At 40.8% G+C, this 22,029-nt stretch overlaps 2 protein-coding genes across 2 annotated transcripts in view; one reads left to right on the plus strand and one right to left on the minus strand.

Moving 5' to 3' along the window:
- Positions 1-327: 327 nt before the first annotated feature.
- tmem30b (transmembrane protein 30B) lies at positions 328-10,974 on the plus strand. Its single transcript, XM_066666840.1, has 8 exons — positions 328-499; positions 1,298-1,484; positions 2,224-2,331; positions 3,918-4,025; positions 4,160-4,250; positions 6,079-6,222; positions 6,720-6,926; positions 7,806-10,974. The coding sequence occupies exons 2-8, from the start codon at positions 1,299-1,301 to the stop codon at positions 7,988-7,990; spliced, it is 1,029 nt and encodes a 342-aa protein (XP_066522937.1). The 5' UTR covers positions 328-499; position 1,298; the 3' UTR covers positions 7,991-10,974.
- A 1,861-nt stretch (positions 10,975-12,835) lies between these two features.
- Positions 12,836-22,029, minus strand: part of ank3a (ankyrin 3a) — a 101,245-nt gene continuing 92,051 nt past the window's right edge. Inside the window, exons 43-49 of the mRNA XM_066666861.1 lie at positions 20,347-20,434; positions 19,695-19,845; positions 19,053-19,133; positions 18,013-18,096; positions 17,401-17,461; positions 15,662-15,747; positions 12,836-14,753 (exon numbers count right to left, since the gene is read on the minus strand). Of these exons, the coding sequence (XP_066522958.1) occupies positions 14,676-14,753; positions 15,662-15,747; positions 17,401-17,461; positions 18,013-18,096; positions 19,053-19,133; positions 19,695-19,845; positions 20,347-20,434 (629 nt within the window). The 3' untranslated portion in view covers positions 12,836-14,675. The remainder of the gene's footprint in view (positions 14,754-15,661; positions 15,748-17,400; positions 17,462-18,012; positions 18,097-19,052; positions 19,134-19,694; positions 19,846-20,346; positions 20,435-22,029) is intronic.

The raw sequence follows: 22,029 nt of genomic DNA on the forward strand, positions 1-22,029 counted from the left end.
TTAAACATCGGTATATTTTTCTACCTATTATCCTCTTTCAAAATATTTAACATAAATTCTTAAATATTTAAAAAATTTAATTGTTTTTTATTATAAATTATTGTACTCATAATTAAATTTGAAATACGTTTTAATCACTCATAATTTGTAAGTGATAATTACATTTTAACTGGCCTACATGACTCTTACGTAAGGTATTTAAATATTTTACTACTCTTTTAGTCGCCATATTTTAATGCTGCCCTCTCTTTTATGTAGACTAGACCATTTTCGGTGATAAAAGTCTCCTTTAAGAATAGAAACCGGAAGTTTTGCGTAGACAGGTGAGCCTGCTGAACAGGTAAAGCAGGACGAGCTTCAGCTTCGTTATTACGACTGTTTACAGAGGCAAAAGAAGGGGAAAAAACGTTTCTACTCGTTTTTTCTAGATAACTGGTCTAATATTCCGAATACAAATTGTATTGATTTCTCACCAGGAGGGATCCAGTACCCGAGTCAGGTGAGTGAATTTAGTAATTGGGTAAACAGCGTATAATCTACCTTTAGACAAACACAAGGGCTGTTTTTTTCTGACAGTAATCAGAATTAGGGACTTAATACATAAGATGCTGTATATTACATACGTGTCTGTGGAAAAGTTTGGGCATTCCTTGCTCAAAGGTTGATTTTCTAAATGAGAGAAAGTACAAACCCTATACAGACAGCTTACTTCCTGCACAATTATTGTGCAGTTAGTGTTAATTTTCTAACTGTAGCCAATATGGGGGAATAAAACAAAACTTTGCAGAAAAAAGTCAGTTTTTTTCTAAAGGACATATTAATTGTTTTTACTTTAGGATGTAAGTCATCCTTCCAGTTATACTTGTGTATTAACTAATATGATTAAAGTGCTTTATTAAAGATATTATTTGTAAAACTTTATAAAAGCTTTTTAAACTCAAAGCCCTTAACACAATATCAAAGAGATTATTTATTATTTTTACGTTATTTTACATCGCGACCCTGGACTGGAGAAGCAGTTACAGACAACGAATGAATGATAAACATTACTTTACAACTCATACTTTACTTTACCCCAACATGGGAGTGGCCATATTTAATATATATCTTTATCATCTCATGAATAAATAACTGAAATAATGAATAAACATACTGAATTTACCAATTACCAAGTTACCAAAAATACCAAAGTAAATTTGATACTGTGTTGATTATATGAAACTTCATGAAGAAGAGATATTTCAATTTTGTTTTCTGTGTGTGTGTGTGTGTTTGTGTGTGTGTGTCTGTCTGTCAGGATGAAGTCTGAAGGGGAGTTTGAGAACAGGCCCGACAACACGGCCTTCACTCAGCAGCGTCTCCCTGCCTGGCAGCCCATGCTTTCAGCCGGCATCGTCATCCCCCTGTTTGTCCTCGTCGGCTTTGCCTTCATCGGCATCGGCGCAGCACTCTTTATAACTTCACAGAAAATCCAAGTACAGGAGGTCAGACAAAACAACAATCAGTTATAACCTTTACAACATTTCGTCTTGTCACAGGTGTAAGTGAATGTAATATTAAGAGTCCTATCCAAGGTGTGTCATAGTGGATTTACCTGAGCATGGACCTGAAGCCTCGGTGGGGTACTCCACAATGCAGTTTAGCCAGGTAACTTGAGCCTAAAGTCAAGCCTGTCCAATAGGAACAGAGCTGAGGGAGATTCCTACTGGATAGTAATCAGCTTTGGGCTCAAGTTATCTGGCTAATTGAGAAATTCTTTTTTGTGTAACACCTTCCTGGACTTCTGTACAAAAGACAGTGGAACTGATAAAAACAATTTAAAGAACACAACTTTAAAATGCAGGAGGTCATACAACAACAAATGTACAGATGATTGTACTAAAATTGATAATAATTGTGTTGCTGTGAGTCGTACTCAGAGTTGGGAGGTGAGTTAGAGAAAGTGAAAATCAACTTCAGATGTCACATTTGGGTGAAGAAATGTAGGATCAAGGGGAAGCTGAAGATAATAGATTTTGGGCCACGCTGCTCTCTGAAATAAATTTTAATTAATTTATTTATTATTTTTAAAGCTTTGTTCAACAGGATATAACCCCCTTTGTAATACACACCATACACAATGTTACTGTGCTTTACCTGAAGTGTGTGTGTGTGTGAGTGTGAGCAGCTGTATTGAGGTGAATTATAAAAAATACTAATGTTATGTGTGTGTGTGTGTTACAGATGGATTACACAGGCACAGAAACCAGCTCTCCATGCTTTCAATGCACTAATCCACACAGCATAAACTGTACTTGTGACATCACCTTCTCCCTCTCGCAGCTGTTTCAGGTAAACGTCTTTTCTCTGTCATGTTTTTGCACTTTATCTATGTTTAATATTCACAATCAGCCAAATATTAAAGTGACCACCTAGTTTTTACACTTCACTCCGATCCATCTGTGGCTCTGTATACCGTGTAAGCCTCTATTCACCCCGTTCTTCAGTGCTAAGGATCCCCACAGAGCAGATGTGATGTGGTGGTGGATCATTCTCAGCGCTGCAGTAACACTGACGTGGTGGTGGTGTGTTAGGGTGCGAGTGGATCAGACACAGCAGTGCTGCTAAATGGAACTGATTAAATGAATGATGAGTTTAGAGGAAGATGCAGCTTTTATTTTTTGGATGATTGTTGTTTATATGTAATATTATTGTAAGTTGTTGTTTTTTGTTTTTTTTAAGAAATATGTCACCTAGGGCGGCACGGTGGTGCAGCAGGTAGTGTCGCAGTCACACAGCTCCAGGGACCTGGAGGTTGTGGGTTCCATTCCCACTCCGGGTGACTGTCTGTGAGGAGTTGGTGTGTTCTCCCCGTGTCCGTGTGGGTTTCCTCCGGGTGCTCCAGTTTTCTCCCACAGTCCAAAAACACACGTTGCAGGAGGATTTGCGACTCAAAAGTGTCCATAGGTGTGAGTGAATGTGTGTGTGTCTGTGTTGCCCTGTGAAGGGCAGGCACCCCCTCCAGGGTGTATTCCTGCCTTGCGTCCAATGATTGCAGACCCTGAATTGGGTAAGCGGTTACAGATAATGAATGAATGAATATGTCACCTACAAATCCAACATATATTTAGGAATTCATCAGGGCGTTTGTCCCATTTTGCTGCAGTGACAACTACTGCTCTGTTGGCTTTAAAGTAACACTAGGTAATATTTTTACCTTAAAATTGCAGATACAAAATCATGGTGATGCTCCACGGAGCTTTAATAGGGAGAATAGAACCTCTGTCTTTGCTACTCCAGACTCAGCACTGCATAAACTGCACTATGTAACTACTGGAGGAGGGTAGGAAACCAGCTCACACTTTCCACATTCCCCCTTGTTTCAAAGCAGTGTTGTAAAAGTAAATTCAGCTCTACAACTGCAGAGAGAGGTAAAATTGGGTACTTTCGATCCTGGGCTCCCCCTCCAAGTACATAGTGCATTTTCTGCAGTGCTCAGTGTGGAGTAGCAATGACTGAGGCTAATAGTAAAATAAAAAAAAACATTTACCTTATCTTGCTTTAACTGTCTTTATGATTTACAAATGGACACTGTAAAGAAAAACATGAATCTCCAAAACAGCAACTTTACAGGAGGAAAAAACTTGGAATTCAATGGATTTCAATGTAAAAAGATTTTATTCAGAGTAATTTTAGAGCATTTCTATCGGTTCCTTCCCCATTAGAGTTACACACTGCGTGAAGGACAGCTGCTGTGTTCAAATGATGTAGTAAACTATCCACACACACACACACACACACACACACACACATACAGGTTTATAAGTGGTCAGTGAGTAAGAGCCACTGTTTCCTCAGTTGAAGATCTGAGTCTGTGAGGGATGCACTTCTAAAGCTGAATACACTCATTGTAAGATGCGTTGATGTGCTTTTTTCAGGGTCCAGTCTTCTTTTATTATGGACTGTCTAATTACTTCCAGAACTTCCGACAGTACGGAGTGTCTAAGGACGACTATCAGCTCTCAGGAGACACCGCATACTTTCACGTAAGAGCGAGATGAGCATCTCATGCGCTCTTCTTCAGCACTTATATTTGTTTTTGCTTTTTATAAAAATGCACCTTCCTTTAGTTACAGTTTGTACGTTCATCTATTAGCTGTTGTTTTCTTGTCCACCTCAGGCTCCACAATCGTACTGTTTTCCGTATCAATACGATTCCAACAACACTCCCATCGTTCCCTGTGGATCCATCGCAAACAGCATGTTTAACGGTACTTTTAAACTTTTAACATTGATTTTTATTTCTTAGTTGCTCAAAGCACTGATAAAAGTGCTACAAAAAAAGTGGTAAAAGGACTGATTACTCCTTTAATTCCATTCACATGCTACTTTTAGTTGTAACACAAATGTTGCGCTTAATTAATTAATATCACTATATGTTTCTTAATTTCAGTCATTCATTCATTCATTCATTATCTGTAAATGCTTATTCAATTCAGGGTCGCGGTGGGTCCAGAGCCTACCATGAATCATTGGGCGCAAGGCGGGAATACACCCTGGAGGGGGCGCCAGTCCTTCACAGGGCAACACAGACACACACACACATTCACTCACACTCACACCTACGGACACTTTTGAGTCGCCAATCCACCTACCAATGTGTGTTTTTGGACTGGGGGAGGAAACCGGAGTACCCGGAGGAAACCCATGCGGACACGGGGAGAACACACCAACTCCTCACAGACAGTCACCCGGAGCGGGAATGGAACCCACAACCTCCAGGCCCCTGGAGCTGTGTGACTGCGACACTACCTGCTGCACCACCGTGCCGCCCTAATTTCAGTCAATACGATATAATTCTGATATGGATATTAACATTAAAAAAAACACAGACTACAAAAAAAACACAAAACTACAAAGAAAAAACAAGAAACATGACGTCACTATCAAACATAAACCTCTTGGCTCTGTCAATATTAATTTTAAAGTTAGTGTAGGAATATTGAGGTGATGACAGCGCCCTCTAATGACCGTCAGTGACAGATGCTGTAAATGCTGTGTACTGAAATACTGAAAATGTGTTTAAAATCATGTCACTGTTATTGGAACATTTTATGTTCTGCTTTATCTTGATATTGAATTATTGTCGAGGCCTACTTTGTGCTTTGTTCACTGGTCGATTTGTTACAAACACCTTCCTTAAAAGTCCCCTAAATGTCCAGCCCATGTCTTGGGACGCCTTATGAAGACCTTAAGACATGCCTCAAGATGAATATGAAAATGAAGACATGGCTCTGAAGATGTCTTGACTGTAATAACATCCCAAGAATTCTCAAAATGTAGGATGCATAATATTTAGTTTCAAAATTTTCCCTGATATATTTACTGATAGATATATTGAAGGGAATATTAAAACATATAACACATTATTTATAAAAGAAACTCTAGTAAAATACTGGTCTTTTGATTACTTTATTTTTATTTTAATAGGGACCCATTTTATTTATAAAAATATTTGGACCACAGTGCCTCTGTGTTAAGAATCAGACCACACATTAAGGGTTGTAAAATGGGCAACACAAACTGTCCATGAATACCTGAGTCTATAATATGTTCTCTAACTGTAAATAATATTAGTATTATTATTACCACTACTACTAATAATAATATGGTAAACATATATAGCATCAGTGTGGCATGGTGGAGCAGCAGGTGGTGTCTCTGTCACAGCTCCCGGGTCCTGGAGGTTGTGGGTTCGAGTTCCGCTCTGGGTGACTGTCTGTGAGGAGTGTGGTGTGTTCTCTCTGTGTCTGAGTGGGTTTCCTCTGGGTGACTGACTGTGAGGAGTGTGGTGTGTTCTCTCTGTGTCTGTGAGGGTTTTCCTCCGGGTGTTCCAGTTTCCTCCCACGCTCCAAAAATACACGTTGGTAGGTGGATTGGAGACTCAAAAGTGTCCGTAGGTGTGTGTGAGTGAATATGAGCGTGTGTGTCGCCCTGTGAAGGACTGGCGTCCCCTCCAGGGAGTGTTCCTGCCTTGCGCCCAGTGATTCAGGGTAAGAGTGTGAAAGTATTCTGTCTGTGTGTGTATAATCTGAACAGACTCGTTCACTCTGTATCTGATGATGAATGGGAGTCAGAAGCAGGTTCCATTCGATGGGAAAGGAATCGCATGGTGGACAGACTACAACATCAAATACAGAAATCCTTCAGCGGTCAACGGATCCTTCGCTGCAGCCTTCGCCGGTCAGTTCAGTTTTACTAATATATATAAAATATGACTTAACTCATACTCCATATTGGCATTTGATAGAGAGATACTTTAATGATTCCAGATTTTTACATTTTTATAATAAAAAAACTAAGAAATTAATAAATGTATTAATCAATGATAAGGGCAAAAGTGTCCAGATATGAGGTAGTGCACAATATTCACAGATTGTTATGTACTTAATGTACATACTATTCATAATTTTGGAACATAATTCCTCAAAGATTTTGAGATATTCTCCCAACTTATTAGTCGTTGCCTATAAATATTGCAAAGACTCTCTCTTTATTGGTCTAAATTCACTAATTATAAAGCATGTCTACAAACATTTGGACAGAGTGAATATTTTTAGTTTAGTTTAATTTAGTTTGTGCTTTTGACATGTGCAGTTCTGCCGTGTTTAAAGTGATCTTTCTTGATGTATAACATGAATAACTCTGAGTAAAGAAGCTATGAATGTCATGTTCCTCAGGTACCGTGAAGCCCATATACTGGCCAGTACCAGCGTACAATCTGGACCCGACCGACCAGGCCAACAATGGCTTTCTTAACCAGAACTTTCTGGTCTGGATGAGAAGAGCAGCGCTGCCCAATTTCAGGAAACTCTATGGCAGAATAACGGGGGGAGATTACAGCCAGGGCCTGCCGGCGGGGAACTACACACTACGCATCAACTATAGTATCCTTCTGAGTCTTTACAGACACCCAGGTCTCTCCATCTTACATACAACATCAACAGTCCTTAAAGCCCCTCTGTACGTATCTCCTTCATGACCAGGCTCCTGTCTTTTTTACTGGGGTGAAAATTCTAAAAACAATTATAAAAGACACAGTAATGTCTTTAAAAGTGATAGAAATTGAACACAATTTGAAGCAGCTGGATCAAGTAGAACCAAAAATAAATGCAATTGCTGTTGCATGTTTATTGTCAGTGGTCTGGCAGTGTGTGTCTCACTAAATAAGTACAGTTTTATCAGCTTTAAAACCACACAGACAAGTTCAACAGGGTGTGTGTGGCAATGACAAAGCAAAGAGGTGTCTGTGAGTGTGTGAGTGTTTTGAATATGTTAAACATGTCTGTCTAAACAGATTGAATGAGGCATTCTAGTCAAAAGCCCAGTAGGGTAGTAGCTCAGTCTGTAGTTGATTTGTTTTGTTTTGCCTTTATTTTCATGGTTTTGTTTTTTCCAGTTCCAGTTTTAAGAGAAAATGTACTTAGAAATGTCACAGTGGAGAGTTAAAGCAACAGTAAGTGGAATTTTTAACTTAAAATTACAGCTTGCAAATCATTGTGATGCTATACTGAGTTGTGATAGTGAGAACAGAGCCACTGTCATTGCTACACCAGGTTCAGAACTGCAGAAACTTTACTATGTAACTATTGGAGGAGGGTAGGAAAGCACCTCCTCCCTCTCCCTTGATTTTAAGACAGTGCTGTAAAAGTGAATTACACTCTTCAACTGTAGGGGGAGCCTAGGAGCAAAAATGTCAAATCTGCACCAGCAGGGGGTGCAGTTGTGTCCATTATGAATTTGAGCCTTGACGCTGTTTACTCCAGATTACCCAGTGATTAGTTTCAAGGGCACAAAGAAGGTGGTCTTCAGCAATGTGTCCTGGATGGGGGGCAAGAACCAGTTCCTTGGAATCGCTTACCTGGTGATTGGCTGCCTCTGCGTCGTCATGGCGATCGTCATGCTCATTGTTTATGCAAAATTCAAGTTCTCTGATGATGAGGACCTCTAGTGCTGAAAAATTAGTCATGGGAACGTCTTTCAAATGTTCAGGTTTCTTCTTTCAGGTGAATACTTTTAACTCTTTAAAGGAGCAGTAATGCTGTACCCTATTCACTACATGGTGCACTATTTTGGGTTTCTGCTATTTTGAAATCGTGTCCGAAAACATAGTGGACAATATTCAGTGCACTGCAAAAATCCCACAGTGCACTGCAAAGAGTAATATACAACCCATGTACACTAACAGATATCAGATTACCCATAATCCACTGCATTGTTTTGTTTGGTAAAAACTCACATGAGGTAGTGTCCGAAAACATTCACTACCCTCCTGATTCAGCTCTCTATAATAGTGAACTATACAGTGAATAATATCGGGAATAGGAAGCCATTTCTGACACAGGGTAAGTCTTTCCCAGGCATTCTTCTTGTTCACGTTATTAAACAGTCATTACACTGACACCAAGTGGCCTGGATGAGTATTAAACTTATTTTAAACATAGCTGCCCCCACATGGAGTAAGGAGTCTCTGCAGCACAGAAGTGGGCGTGTTTCAACTAAAAAAAAAATCCTACAAAAGTGTGATTGGACTACTGGAAAAACTGCAGTGTGATTGGTTGATTGAGATACACCCTCTCGCTCATTTCTGCAGAGACTTCCAATTGCTCACATAAGGAAACTGTGTTATAGCATTAACAGGTTCATTCAGGGACTAAATGATGCGAGTTGAACTATAGAAAAAGATTTTAAAAATTCTCAGGTGTTGAAGCTGGAACACAGCAAAAATGCATTTTACCGGTGTTAGACCAAAACTTCTGTTTTCTTTACGTTACGGACCAATGCGGCGGTCCACAGATTCAAAATGAAGCATCTCACACGCAAAAGACTCTTTTGACTCTCTGGGCCACCGTAACCTACACCAACATTACGTTAAAATCACACTTAAAGGTTAAAGTTGGCATTTCACACTTGGATATTTATTAGAGCTGCTTTATTTACAAATGAATAAATATTACACACTGTCCACACACACGATTGTGTGCAAAGTTTGAGCGCCCTGGTCTCTTCACAGCTGTTTAATTTCTGAGTGAATATTAGTGAACACAACCACCTCAGAGAGACACTACTGTTTTATTACACAGTTACTGCTGAATTCACCGAATCATTTAAAATAAAGCACAACATGTGGCCTTTGTGAAACTTATCACATTTTTATTTTTATTGTTTAAATGTTTCTCAGCACAAATTTGAGAATTTATCAAATTAATTTGACCAAAGGCGCTAAGACATGTCTGCATGAAGCTTATTAATACGAAAACAGTGTTTGTTAATGAAAACATTTTTTTCAGAATTAAGATTTTAAAACATTTACAAGCAGCCAAAACTACTGATATTCATTTAGCTGTATATATATATATATATATATATATATATATGATCTGATATAATGTGAGGATGTTGCTCATTTTACGTATCTGATATCTACATATACAGTTGTATAAATAATCAGTTTATGGACCAATAACAGTCACAATGACTTTCCCCACGGCCAAACTCTAGGTTCAACGTTGTAGCAGCTTATGTTTTTATTTATTCCCTGAAAAACGAGTTTAAAAAGGTCAGGTCAATGCTTTGAGCTTCTGTTTCATTTGTGTGTGTTTTGTTTACGTTCACTGCGTTCAGGTCATAGTCCGTCTGAAATATCACTTCTCTGATAACATTATTGGCCTCAGTGCAGATAACAGGAACTTAAACTGCAAAGCATTCTGGGTAGACCAAGTGCAGCAGTGTGTCACTTAGAACGTTTTATTTCCAGTTGTGACACACTTCAAAAATCCCACTCATTTTGTTAAAGAGAATTCAAGCTCAGGCTTGGAATTCCCGATTAGGACGTGGTGTTTTTGAGCTTCTCATCTGTAACTCATCACTAAAGCTTTGATTAACAAACTCTTGGAGTATATATTAAAATCTAAATTTTATAACAGATGATTTTAGGGTTTTTTCCGAATTGTAAATCCAATAAATCTCAACTGTCTCCAAACAGCCTTGTTATTTATAAAAAGACTAGTTCCTGTTTCTTATTAAAGCCATAACCTTAACCCATAAGAGCCCATGGTTTCATAAGTGTCACAAACCCTTTGAGCTCTGGAAGGTTCTCTAAACAGCTTTATCCTTCACCTTAAATCATGACGTACCTAAGTGACATTTTACTGAACGTCCTGGATGCAGTCAACAGAGTGAACGTGTGCCTCATTACAGAATTACAGTGTGACTGGTGAGGACATAGAGGCCAGAGAAATGCTTATTTTAAATGTATATTTTTGTTTCTAAGCGGTGTGTTTCAACATTTTTAACAATCCAAATCACCTGTCCTGTGTTACATACAACACTCACCCCATTTCACAGACTAAATCTACATTTGTGTGTAATAATGCAGTAGTATAATCAGTCGAACAGTGCTGGGTTAGTAACGTGATCTCTGTTCTCTGTAAAAGCCATATCTGAGTAAATTAGCGAAAACCTTTACCAAGTACTGTGTGAAAATCTTTCAGGGAGTTTTACTGGGAGCACTTTATCTTTACTCTCTTTTCTCAGGTGTGTGAATGAAATGGATATTTTTGTAAGATGATAAAGAATGTTTTATGTATTTTGTGAAAGTTTAAACTACGGTGGCTGGAGAGGGAAAATCAGTAAAAAAAATCAAAAGAAAACCAATGTCAACACAACACTGAACACAAACTCAGTAAAAACAAATGTCCGTTAATATTGTTTTTTATTTTATTTTGTTAATTGTGTTTTGACTCTCTGGGCCACCGTATTTAACCCATTAGGACAGGTTTTAAAGACTGATATTGTGCTGCAGTGTAGGAAACATCTGAAATATTCTGACAATATTTTAACTTCCTGAGTGCACTGTTATTTAGAGTTTAATAAATAAACAATACATGTAATTGAATTTCTTTTCTGTTCTGTGACAAATAATAAAAAAAAGTAATAACGAACAAGTATGACACTGTTTTCTTTCTTTGTGCTGATCTATTGATGATATGAAACTTAAGGAGTGGCCAAATAATGTTTTACATGTTAATCAACAGGATGTGATTTTCAGCTGTGTTCAAAAGTCAAAATGGCTGACACAGTGGTGCAGCAGATGGTGTCTCTGTCACAGCTCCAGGGACCTGGAGGTTGTGGATTCGGGTCCCGCCCTGGGTGACTGTCTGTGAGGAGTGCGGTGTGTTCTCCCTGTGTCTGCGTAGGTTTCCTCCAGGTGACTGCCTGTGAGGAGTGTGGTGTGTTCTCCTTGTGTCTGCGTGGGTTTCCTCAAGTGACTGTCTGTGAGGAGTGTGGTGTGTTCTCCCTGTGTCTGCGTGGGTTTCCCTGGTGTGACTGTCTGTGAGGAGTGTGGTGTGTTCTCCCTGTGTCTGCGTGGGTTTCCCTGGTGTGACTGTCTGTGAGGAGTGCGGTGTGTTCTCCCTGTGTCTGCGTAGGTTTCCTCCAGGTGACTGCCTGTGAGGAGTGTGGTGTGTTCTCCTTGTGTCTGCGTGGGTTTCCTCAAGTGACTGTCTGTGAGGAGTGTGGTGTGTTCTCCCTGTGTCTGCGTGGGTTTCCCTGGTGTGACTGCCTGTGAGGAGTGTGGTGTGTTCTCCTTGTGTCTGCATGGGTTTCCTCCGGGTGACTGTCTGTGAGGAGTGTGGCGTGTTCTCCCTGTGTCTGCGTGGGTTTCCTCAAGTGACTGTCTGTGAGGAGTGTGGTGTGTTCTCCCTGTGTCTGCGTGGGTTTCCCTGGTGTGACTGTCTGTGAGGAGTGTGGTGTGTTCTCCCTGTGTCTGCGTGGGTTTCCTCCGGGTGACTGTCTGTGAGGTGTGTGGTGTGTTCTCCCTGTGTCTGCGTGTTTCCTCCGGGTGACTGTCTGTGAGGAGTGCAGTGTGTTCTCCCTGTGTCTGCATAGGTTTCCTCCAGGTGACTGTCTGTGAGGAGTGTGGTGTGTTCTCTCTGTGTCTGCGTGAGTTTCCTCCGGTTGACTGTCTGTGAGGAGTGTGGCGTGTTCTCCCTGTGTCTGCGTGGGTTTCCTCGAGTGACTGTCTGTGAGGAGTGTGGTGTGTTCTCCATGTGTCTGCGTGGGTTTCCTCCGGGTGACTGTCTGTGAGGAGTGTGGTGTGTTCTCCCTGTGTCTGCGTGGTTTTCCTCCGGGTGACTATCTGTGAGGTGTGTGGTGTGTTCTCCCTGTGTCTGCATGGGTTTCCTCCGGGTGACTGTCTGTGAGGAGTGTGGTGTGTTCTCCCTGTGTCTGCGTGGGTTTCCTCCGGGTGACTGTCTGTGAGGAGTGTGGTGTGTTCTCCCTGTGTCTGCATGGGTTTCCTCCGGGTGACTGTCTGTGAGGAGTGTGGTGTGTTCTCCCTGTATTTGCGTTGGTTTCCTCCAGGTGCTCCATTTTCCTCCCATGCTCCAAAAACACACATTGATAGGTGGATTGGAGACTCAAATGTGTTCGTAGATGTGTGTGTGTGAATGTGTGAGTCATGCAAAGAACTCTCTCATTCGATACAATAAATTCTATTAACCATAATCTTAAAGATAAGTTGAAATTAATTTAAAACCAAATGCTAAAGAGAAATGATTTTACTTTATAGTATTGTCTCTTTATACATTTTCCTATTTTATAATTGAAATTTCTACTGTATTTACCTGGTCTTTCCTTAGTTATAGTACAGTATATTCACTCTGTATAGAGATCTATATTTTACCCTTGTATAACATCCGTTTTAACCTCTTAAAGATCTCATATTTCTTTTTTTTTCCATTGAAATGTTCTTTAGCAAACTTGCAGGAAACAGAAGAACAAAACGAGAACATGATAAATTTGCAAAATCAATGTCTTTATTTTTTCTTAAACTGGATTCTTTTTAATACATTTTTGAAACATTATGGTGGCGCTGTAGCTGCTAGCTTCTAAAAGAGAAGACCTTCCATAACCAAAGTGCTAGAATACAGTTCTGTTTAAATGGCTTCACTCTGTAAGTAAGAATTTCTTTACATTAAAAAGATCGTTTGGTTGAAAACAGAAAAAAATATGCCAGGCCCCGCCTACAAGCCGACTCATGGACAGGCAAAGTGGAAGCACGGCCACGCCCCCATTGTGACATCACCACCTTTTTTTTTTTCTTCTTTTAATCAACAACAGTCTCTGAGTTCACGCTCCAGCAGCTCTATAATCAAACCAGTTCAGATCAGCAAAGAAATGGCTAAATTTCAAAGAAAAATCAACGCGGTGCACAGCAACACACACATTCTGCTCTAAACAGGGGTCACATGGATTTAAACACAACTTACTGAATGTAAAATAATCAGCAGTATTGTCTCTTTATACACGGTTAACACAATGCCATTTTTGCATGTGAGTACAAACTATAAACGCTCAGAAGAAAAAGTCACAAGAAACCTGGAAAATAAAATCCTTTTAAGCTAAAAACCACAGCAGCCTTTAAGGAAAAAACCCTGTGAGGACACTCGACCGCTATAGTGGTCAAACACAGCCTTAGTACACACAAAGACTAGTACACAGTTTTAGCAGGTTTCCTACGATATCAGACACCGGGACAAAGAGCCATTTTTTCTAAGCAAATACATTCAGTTCATTCCTCCAGCAGGGGGCAGCACACACTGAGAACAGATGCTTTTTCAGAATAGAAAAAAGTGTGGAAATCCTCAGCAGCTGTATGTGTGCAGGAGGAAAAAAAAGTTTTTATTCATATTATTTAAATGGGTTTAAATACAGTGTTTCTGCAAACTTAGAAAAAAGGTACTTTAAAATAACGTGGACCGCATGCAAAATATCATCATACTCTGAAAATTCCCACTCTTTTGGGAACTGTTCGCAGAGATATTCAAACTTTTGTGGAAAGGTCCCCTGTGTTTTTTTTTTTTGTTTGTTTCTTTGTTATTTTGTCTTTGTTATTTATTTACTCATGTACAAATCTACCTGCTATTATTAATAATCCGTTATATAAGAGCAACATGTAAGAGTTCTTGTTCAAACTTTACTTAAATCATCAAGAGAACGTCCGCAATCAGAAATCCGTGCCCTCTCTCTAATCTAACGGCTATTAAGAGATTTTTATTTTCATTCCTTTTTACACAACGTTGATCTATTTACAAGAAGAAAATCCAGGCAGATTTCTTTTTGTTAGTTTCGCTTTTAAAAACAAAGACGAGGGACATCCTCCTCCTGATGGACAGGACACGAGAGGGAAGAAAACAAGTGAGTAAAAAGCGTCCTTGGGTCTGGTTTTATTGTGAAAAAAGAGATTTGTGCCGTCTTTGGTCACAAGGAAGAGTGTGTGTTTGAGTGTGTATAGATATGTTTCTGTGTGTGAGAGAGAGAGCGTGTGTGTGTTTTGTGTTACGGCTGTGGTTTGTCTTTCTTTGGAATCCTCCAAAGCTGTTGTAAATAGTAGATTTCTTCCAGAAAAGTGAGATTTTAATTTCCAGAATTGCGAGCGTAAAGCCGTAACCGTACGGATCCCTCCACCACAGGAAACCTTCCGGAAGCTGCTGCGGACTGGACCTAGACGTCCCCAGGTCCTGTCAGAAACAGGAAGCGGTGAGAGTGCGGTCATGCTCATGCGAGACAGGGGTTTAGTTCGTGTCCCAGAACACCATGCGTCTGAGCGCGGGAAAGCTGTGGAAGCTGCGTTTCTATTGGCTGAATAGTTCCCTTCCTCCGAGTCCATCGCTGCTGACCTCGTCCTCTGGAGATGGACGAGAAACTAAAACCTGAAATAAACAAAAAACAGAGTTAGTAATATACCATCCTTAAAAACAGCCGTAGTACAAACAGAGGAAAGCACTGTAGCTTGTTCAGACCCACAATAATTAGTGCAGGGTGACACCCCCTGGAGGTGACACAGAGCTACTACAGGGATGGTGCAGTAAAGCAAATGAAAGAGGCATGTTTGAGCACGGCTAGCAATACATAAAATTACACTTTCTATGGTCGATACCAAATGTCATCTAGAAATGTATAAAGCCCTGTTGCATCGGGCAGTGGAACAATGGAACTGTGTTCTCCAGAGCGACGGACAATCACAAGGTACAATTAGGTGTTTATAATGAACTGGATACTGAGTGTATGTTATAATATATTTATATATCTTTTTTTCTTATCTGTTTAATATATTTGTTTAATTTTTAAAATGAATGCCGTATTAATAAACATTGATCATTTTGTGAATGTATTATTAAAACTTTGTCGCTGTCTAATGAAAGACCTGTGTCTCCGTGTTTGTGGATGTTTAATTTCCTACATCATCTGAACACAGCCCCTGTCCTTCACACTGTGTGTAAAACCGAACAGTGCAAATATGCATGGACTATAATATATTTATTGTATCGTTGCTGTCCAGTTAAAAACAAGCATCTCCTAAAACAGTAACTTTACAGGAGCAGGAAAAAACCTTCTTAACTTTGAGTGGAAGTCAATGTAAATAAAATTGTATTCAGAGTAATTTGGAGAGTTTCTGTTGGTCCTTCATCATGAGATTTACACACAGTGTGAAATTATAGTGTTTAATTTGCACTTCTGGTAGATGTTAACTGCTTTGTGTTTCCTGGAACTGAGCAATGAAATAGAGTTTAAAATTAAAGTTATATTATTTGACAGATTTGTTTTTGTAGAACCTCACCTGCTGATGCTGAGCTGCATCTAAGAGTGAAACTTCTTCTCTGAAGATCTTCTCTCCTCCTTCCTCCTCACCTTGGAGACATCCCCCTGTGTACACACACACACGTGAAAGTTTTTATTTATACCCATCAGTAATGGATCCTGTGGAAATGGTCAGAGGACACAGCAGCTGAGTGTGAGGAGGAAACGACTGTAGATGAGGAAGAATACGATTAGAAAGATCAGAAATGTCATCAATTCAGAGCAAAAGGAACAGAAGGAACACAGAGGAAGGGATGATTAGTTCAGCACACGTTCAGGACAAAAACACACCACCTTTAATTCGCAGGAGGGCCGTCCGACCTGCTTTAACCTTTCACTCATTAGTCGTATGTTAAAGGAAAGTCAGTCTAATTTACTACATTTTTCACTTTCCAGATGTTGTCAATCTGTCGAGACACGCCCTGAGTTTTGATACAAGGCTCATGTTCCTAAGAAATAAACCTTTTTGTAAATAAATATAAAACTGCTCTCAATCATTCAATCCACATCCAGCACAGACTTGTTATTTATGGTTTAGGACACTGTTATCTGACACCAAACATTAAACATCCTGGGTGACTGACTGAATCCAGGGAAAGTGGAAAAGATTGTAAATTAGATTTACACAGTGTCTTAAATAGTTAGAAAACAATAAAGTATGTGATTGTGCGTCTAATGTTTGAACCGAGTGTTCAGACTGAATGTGACCAAATTCAGTTTGGATGATCAGACTGGAGAAAGGTCATAGTCACAATGCCACTGTCAGTGAACAGAGGGCGGAAAGGCAAGAAGCTCCACATTCAAATAATGGAGAAAAGCTTATGAAGTCCAATATGATTTGGTAAACTGAGGCCCGGTCCAGATATGTCCGGATATATTTAAAAACTGAGGTTTCTGCCTGCAGTTTGGCCTCCAATCCACACAATAACGGTGCTGTAGGTCACTGAAAAAAACCCTTTAATGGGGAGATTTGTGAAAACTCTGTTGTCAGTGTTGTGGTTTATTGGCAAAACTGAGCTTTTCCAAAACGTTGACCTCACACAGTGAACCATGTTGTTTCTGTTTACATTAACAGAATTAGTTCAGAATCTCAGGCTGTTCTACCTGTATCTATGCCATGGATACGTGTGTGTGTGTGTGTGTGTGTGTGTGTGTGTATCAGAGAGAGAGCTAAGAGAAGAGAAAGTATAACAGATAAAATATCAAAAGACTAAAGTGTTTTTGAGTCATTTTGCGTTCTTTTGTGGAAGTGGATTTTTTCTAAAAGGCTGTTTGTGTGAACAACAATTTTTAAAAACACAAAATCACAGACAAAACCTCAGTTTTTAAAATCATCTGTATATATGTGGACAAAGGCCTGGGACCCATATTTACAGATCAGAATCTGCTCTGAATCTATCTACTGAATTTCACTTGAAAATTCGATGTGGATTTTGTTACGTTCACACTGCAGAAAACCTGTTCAAGATAAACAGGATCTATGGAGCTTTGAAAAGTGATGCTCTCTGGTGTGTCCTGCAGGTAGAGGAGTGCAGTCCTTCACCAGTCACACACTGATCTACAGCCCACATGATTTAAATACACAAGAATCTGTGTGAATAAATGAATCAAAACCAAACTGAGCCTGGACCCAAACGTGCCACTGCCTCTGGACAGTGCTGACCTCAGTGTGTGGATCTAAGAGGGGGACACTGCTGTCTCCCACCAAGAGAGACTCACTCTGATCTTCCTGACCCTCCGGAGTCGGAGCTTCCACTCTCCGGATCACTTTCCGGATCACCTGCTCACAGCAATGAAGGAAAGAGTTACGACAGAAATGATGTGATGGTGAAACTGTTTTTTTATGTTGGAACAGGAGGAGCAGAGAGGAGAGGAATAGGGGAGAAGAGGAAAATTAAACTGAAGGGTGCAGAACATCTGACAAACAGAAAGGAAAGCACAGGGAATAAAGAGAAAGGAGAGGTAAAGGGGAAAGGGAAGAAATGGAAGGGAAAGGACATAAAAGGGAATGGTCTAAAAATAAGGGAAGGAGAAGAAAATAAAAAAAGGACAGGACCGGAAAAAAAGAGGAAGAAAGAGAACAGAAATAGAAGGTGTATGTCGTTTACAAAAAGGAAAGGAGAGAAAAATGAATGAAAGGAGAAGAGAAAAGAGAACAAGAATCTGTGGAGAAGAGAAGGGAAGGAATAGGAAATGAAGAATCTCTAAATGCAGCGAAGGAGAAGAAGGGAAAGCAAAGGAGAGTAAAGGAATTTAATATTTAAGGAAAGATTTGAAATAATGAATGGATGGAAAAATGAATGGATGAAGGAATGATGACATTTCTTTTACTTTTCTGGTGACGATGTTTCCCTCCTCATCAGTAAACTGTTCCTCTGAAACAGTCTCTCCCATCACGTTCAGAGCCTCCTCTCCCTACGGCAATGAAAATGTTAATATACACACACACACACACACACACACACACACACACACACACACCCCCCTCACAGCACCGCACCACAGCATCTTTTTTCCAGCCAGTGCAGCCTGGGTAATCTGGACATGGGGTAGATTTACACAGCTTCAGAGAAAAGTGAATAGTTTTAGTTCAGATCAAGAAACACACACCAGATCTTCCCCAGTGGTGTAAACCCAATAAACCGTTTTAGTCAGAGGTGCAGAAGCCCACAAACCAAACACCTGTTGTGACACAGCCACCTACAGCCAAAATCAAGAAGAACCACAAAGTGTAGGGACTAGATCAAAACCCAACCTGCAGGCAGCATTAGTCCAGATCCCGACCCAACAGCGCTCCAGAACTAGACTCAACACAAGATCCAAACCCAGCACCAGCCTGGATACAGGTCCAAAATTAGCCTTGGTCCAAACCCAGTTCAGCCATGAAAACTGATCTAACCCCATCCTGGATCTAGATCTGGACCCAACAATAGCCTGGATCTGGACCCAACATTAACCTGGATCTGGACCCAACATTAACCTGTATCTGGACCTAACATTAACCTGGATCTGGACGCAACACTAGTCTGGATCTGGTTCCAACATTAGTCTGGATCTGGATCTAACACTAGCCTGGATCTGGACCCAACACTAGCCTGGATCTGGACCCAAACACTTGCTTGGACCAGGACCCAACACTATCTCACATTCAGATTCAACAGCAGTCAGGTACAGGCCTGAGACTAGTCCCAATCCAGCCCAGTTTTGAGTCCAGATCCAACACCAGCCTGACTCCAGTTTGACCCGACCCCAGCCCTGATCCATGCCCTTTAGCGTTAGCCAGATTAGCATTTGAATCTCCTGTTGGTCAGTTTGATGTGATTGGGTTTGGATCTGAAACTGTCCTGAAGCCTCTGCTCCGAGTGTGGTACCTTCAGGACGCGGTGTCTGCGGAACACTCGCATAGTGATGGTGCGTTCTTCGTCCGAGCCGGACTCCGTAGCTGTACGCTGCTAACGAACGTATTTACAATAAACAGCTCTTAATTAAAGTGAACCTGAGGGTGGAGTTATTAACAGGAGAATTAAACAATACCATGGCTTTAATGGAACACTAAGACTTCTTATTTTTAGTCCTGGGCTCCCCCTGCAGAGGTAGAGAGTGTAATTCACTTTTACAGCACTGTCCTGAAATCAAGGGAGAGGCAGAAGGGAGGGCTGTTGGTTTCCTACCCTTTGGTAGTGTGGTTTCTGCAGTGCTGAGCCTGGAATAGCAACGACAGATGCTCTATTTTCTCTGTTTAGAGCCAAGTGGAGCATCGCAATGCTTTTGAAGCTGTAATTTTAAGGTTAAAAAAGTACCAAGTGTTACTTTAAAGTAACATTTCTTGGTAGACAGTTTTTTTGGGGTAAGTTATAAGTAGTAAAACTGTGATAAGTAAAATTATTGTTCACTGCAAGTGGACAAAGCTCAGTTATTAAACTAGAGTAGAATAATACCGTAAAAATACTAATTATAATAATAATATATAATAATATAACATAATAATTCTGTTAATTATCTCATTTTCTCACCTTAACTTTGTGTTCAATGAGTAACGTTCCCTCCTCTCGTCCCGCACCTCCTTTCACCCCATTGGCTGAATCCTGTGACACGCCGTTCTGACGAGGTTTCCCAGAATCCCCTCTGGATGATGATGTCACTGAGTCGCTGGAGTTTTCCTGACTGAAGGTGAAAACAAAGAAGAGAGGGGATTAAACCCACACCCCCAGAATCCTGGAGCTGACAGAGACATCAAATGCCACTGTGCTGCCCCTGGCATTTTTACTGGATTAAAAAAAATCACTTTAATGGACATTAAAGCAACACTAGGTAGCATTTTTACATTAAAATTACAGCTTCAGAATCATTGTGATGGTCCACTGAGCTGTAACAGGGAGAACTTCTGTCATTGTTACTCTGGGCTCAGCACTGCAGAACCTTCACTATGTAACTTATGGAGAAGGGTAGGAAATCCCCCCACCCTCCACATTCTCCTTTGATTTCAGGATGTTTGCCCAGGAGCAAAAATGCCAAATCAAAATTACATAATGTTGCTTTAATGCATTCTCTGTGTTTGTTTTAAGAACCCGTCTTTGGAAAGAAGAGTTTTAATATAATTAAAGCATAAATTAATATCTCTAGTTACTGACAGTTAGAGCTGAGTGCTGATTGGCTGTGTGTTACCTGTGATCCTGCCTGTCGATGACATCAGTGCTGAGACGTAACCCCTGATTGGCCGGTTCCACGTTGCCACTATTCTCGCTGATCCAGCCTGCGGAGAGTGAACACACCTCTAACTCCACCCCTCCATCATCCCTCGCTTCCTCTCTCTCCTCCTCCTCCCTCCGCTCCCTCTCTCCACTGCAGCCTACGGCCAGGAGGTGGCACTGTTTCTCCTCCGCTTGCTCCTCCTCCTTCTCTCTCTCCTCCTCCTCCCGTATCAGCTCCGCCCATGGCCGGTGGGCGCGGTCACTCTCACCTTGATGTTTTATCTCACCGTGCTCCTGGCATGGAACATCCGCTTTGTGTTTAGTGGGAGATGATGAGGGTGAGGATGATGAGGATGATGAAGATGTTGAAGGAACCTTCTCCTCTTTTCTCTGGTGTGTTTTTTCACTTTGGTCAGGTAATCCCGCATCCCTCGCTTTCTCTTCTGAGTGTGGAGCTTCTTCCTTTGAGAGATTGGAGGCAATAGCACCAGCAGGAGACCTTTGTGGTTCTGAGGGAGAAAATGGAACCTCACAGGCTTCCGTAGTGTTCTGCATGTGTAAGTGTGTGTCCTGTGTGCAAGTTTGAGGGTCTTGTGAGTGAGTTTGTTGCTCAAAAATGGGCCAAATTTGTGTGTTTATGTCAGTGGTGGTGTGTGTTTGTGTGGTTTGTGGTGACAGTGAAAAAGGACTCTGTGAATGTGTGTGTGTGTTGATTGTGTGTGCATGTGTGTCTGGAGGTGTTAGTGGAACCTCACAGAGCTCTGCAGGGTTCTGTGTGTGTGTGTGTGGGTGGAGTGAGTGTGTGTGTTGATCAGGATTGGGCTGAGAGCGTGTGTTTAGGTTTGCTGCAGTGTTTGGGTAAGTTTGAGGGCTCAGGGCGAGGTCACAGGGTCTGGACAGGGTCTCTCTGGGATCCCATCCCTCTGCTGCCCCCTCAGTATTGCACTGTTGCCCCCAGGAAGGGCAGTACGCAGGGGGAACATCTGGGTCGGACTGAAGGGGCAGCTGGATGGGAGGGACAGTGGGGGGGTCAGAACACTGCAGTTCAGTCAGGATGGACAGAAAACCTGCAGGACACACACACACGAGTGGAAACAGTGACAGGACAGAAAACATCTCTCTCTCTCTCTCTCTCTCTCTCTCACACACACACACACACACACACACACACACACACACACACACACATTGAGCTTTACAATATATTATTCATTTATCCTAAGTTAAATATTATGGCATTTGGCAGATGCTTTTATTCAGAGTGACTTGATTTTTTTAAATCATGTCATAGATGTGGATGAATATAGTCTTAGGAATTTTCCTATCCACCCCCAACTGTTACATAGTAAAGTTTCTGCAGTGCTGGGCCCAGAATAGCATCAACAGAGGTTCTATTCTCCCCTGTTACAGCTCAGTGGAGCATCACACTGATTCTGGAGCTGTAATTTTAAGGCAAAATAAAATACAGTTGAAGATTTATTTACTAAATTTAACTACTAATTTAAATACTATTTACAACGTTTTCCTTTTGTTTGTAGCACTAAACTGAAACTGAAAAAAATGAACAAACAAAACAGATAAGATGTCAATGGAGGAACCTCTAAACAGTTCTTCACCTGCGTATTAATAAACATGGAAGACTTTAAATGGTTTTCCA

This window comes from Hoplias malabaricus, chromosome 1, assembly GCF_029633855.1.
Source record: "Hoplias malabaricus isolate fHopMal1 chromosome 1, fHopMal1.hap1, whole genome shotgun sequence".
Taxonomy (NCBI): Eukaryota; Metazoa; Chordata; class Actinopteri; order Characiformes; family Erythrinidae; genus Hoplias; species Hoplias malabaricus.

Excerpts from the sequence above, each read along its gene's own strand:
- tmem30b (XM_066666840.1), top strand. The coding sequence starts at position 1,299 with ATGAAGTCTGAAGGGGAGTTTGAGAACAGGCCCGACAACACGGCCTTC. Across the intron at positions 2,332-3,917 it reads CCCTCTCGCAGCTGTTTCAG|GGTCCAGTCTTCTTTTATTA; the intron begins GTAAACGTCTTT and ends TGCTTTTTTCAG. Across the intron at positions 6,223-6,719 it reads CTTCGCTGCAGCCTTCGCCG|GTACCGTGAAGCCCATATAC; the intron begins GTCAGTTCAGTT and ends CATGTTCCTCAG.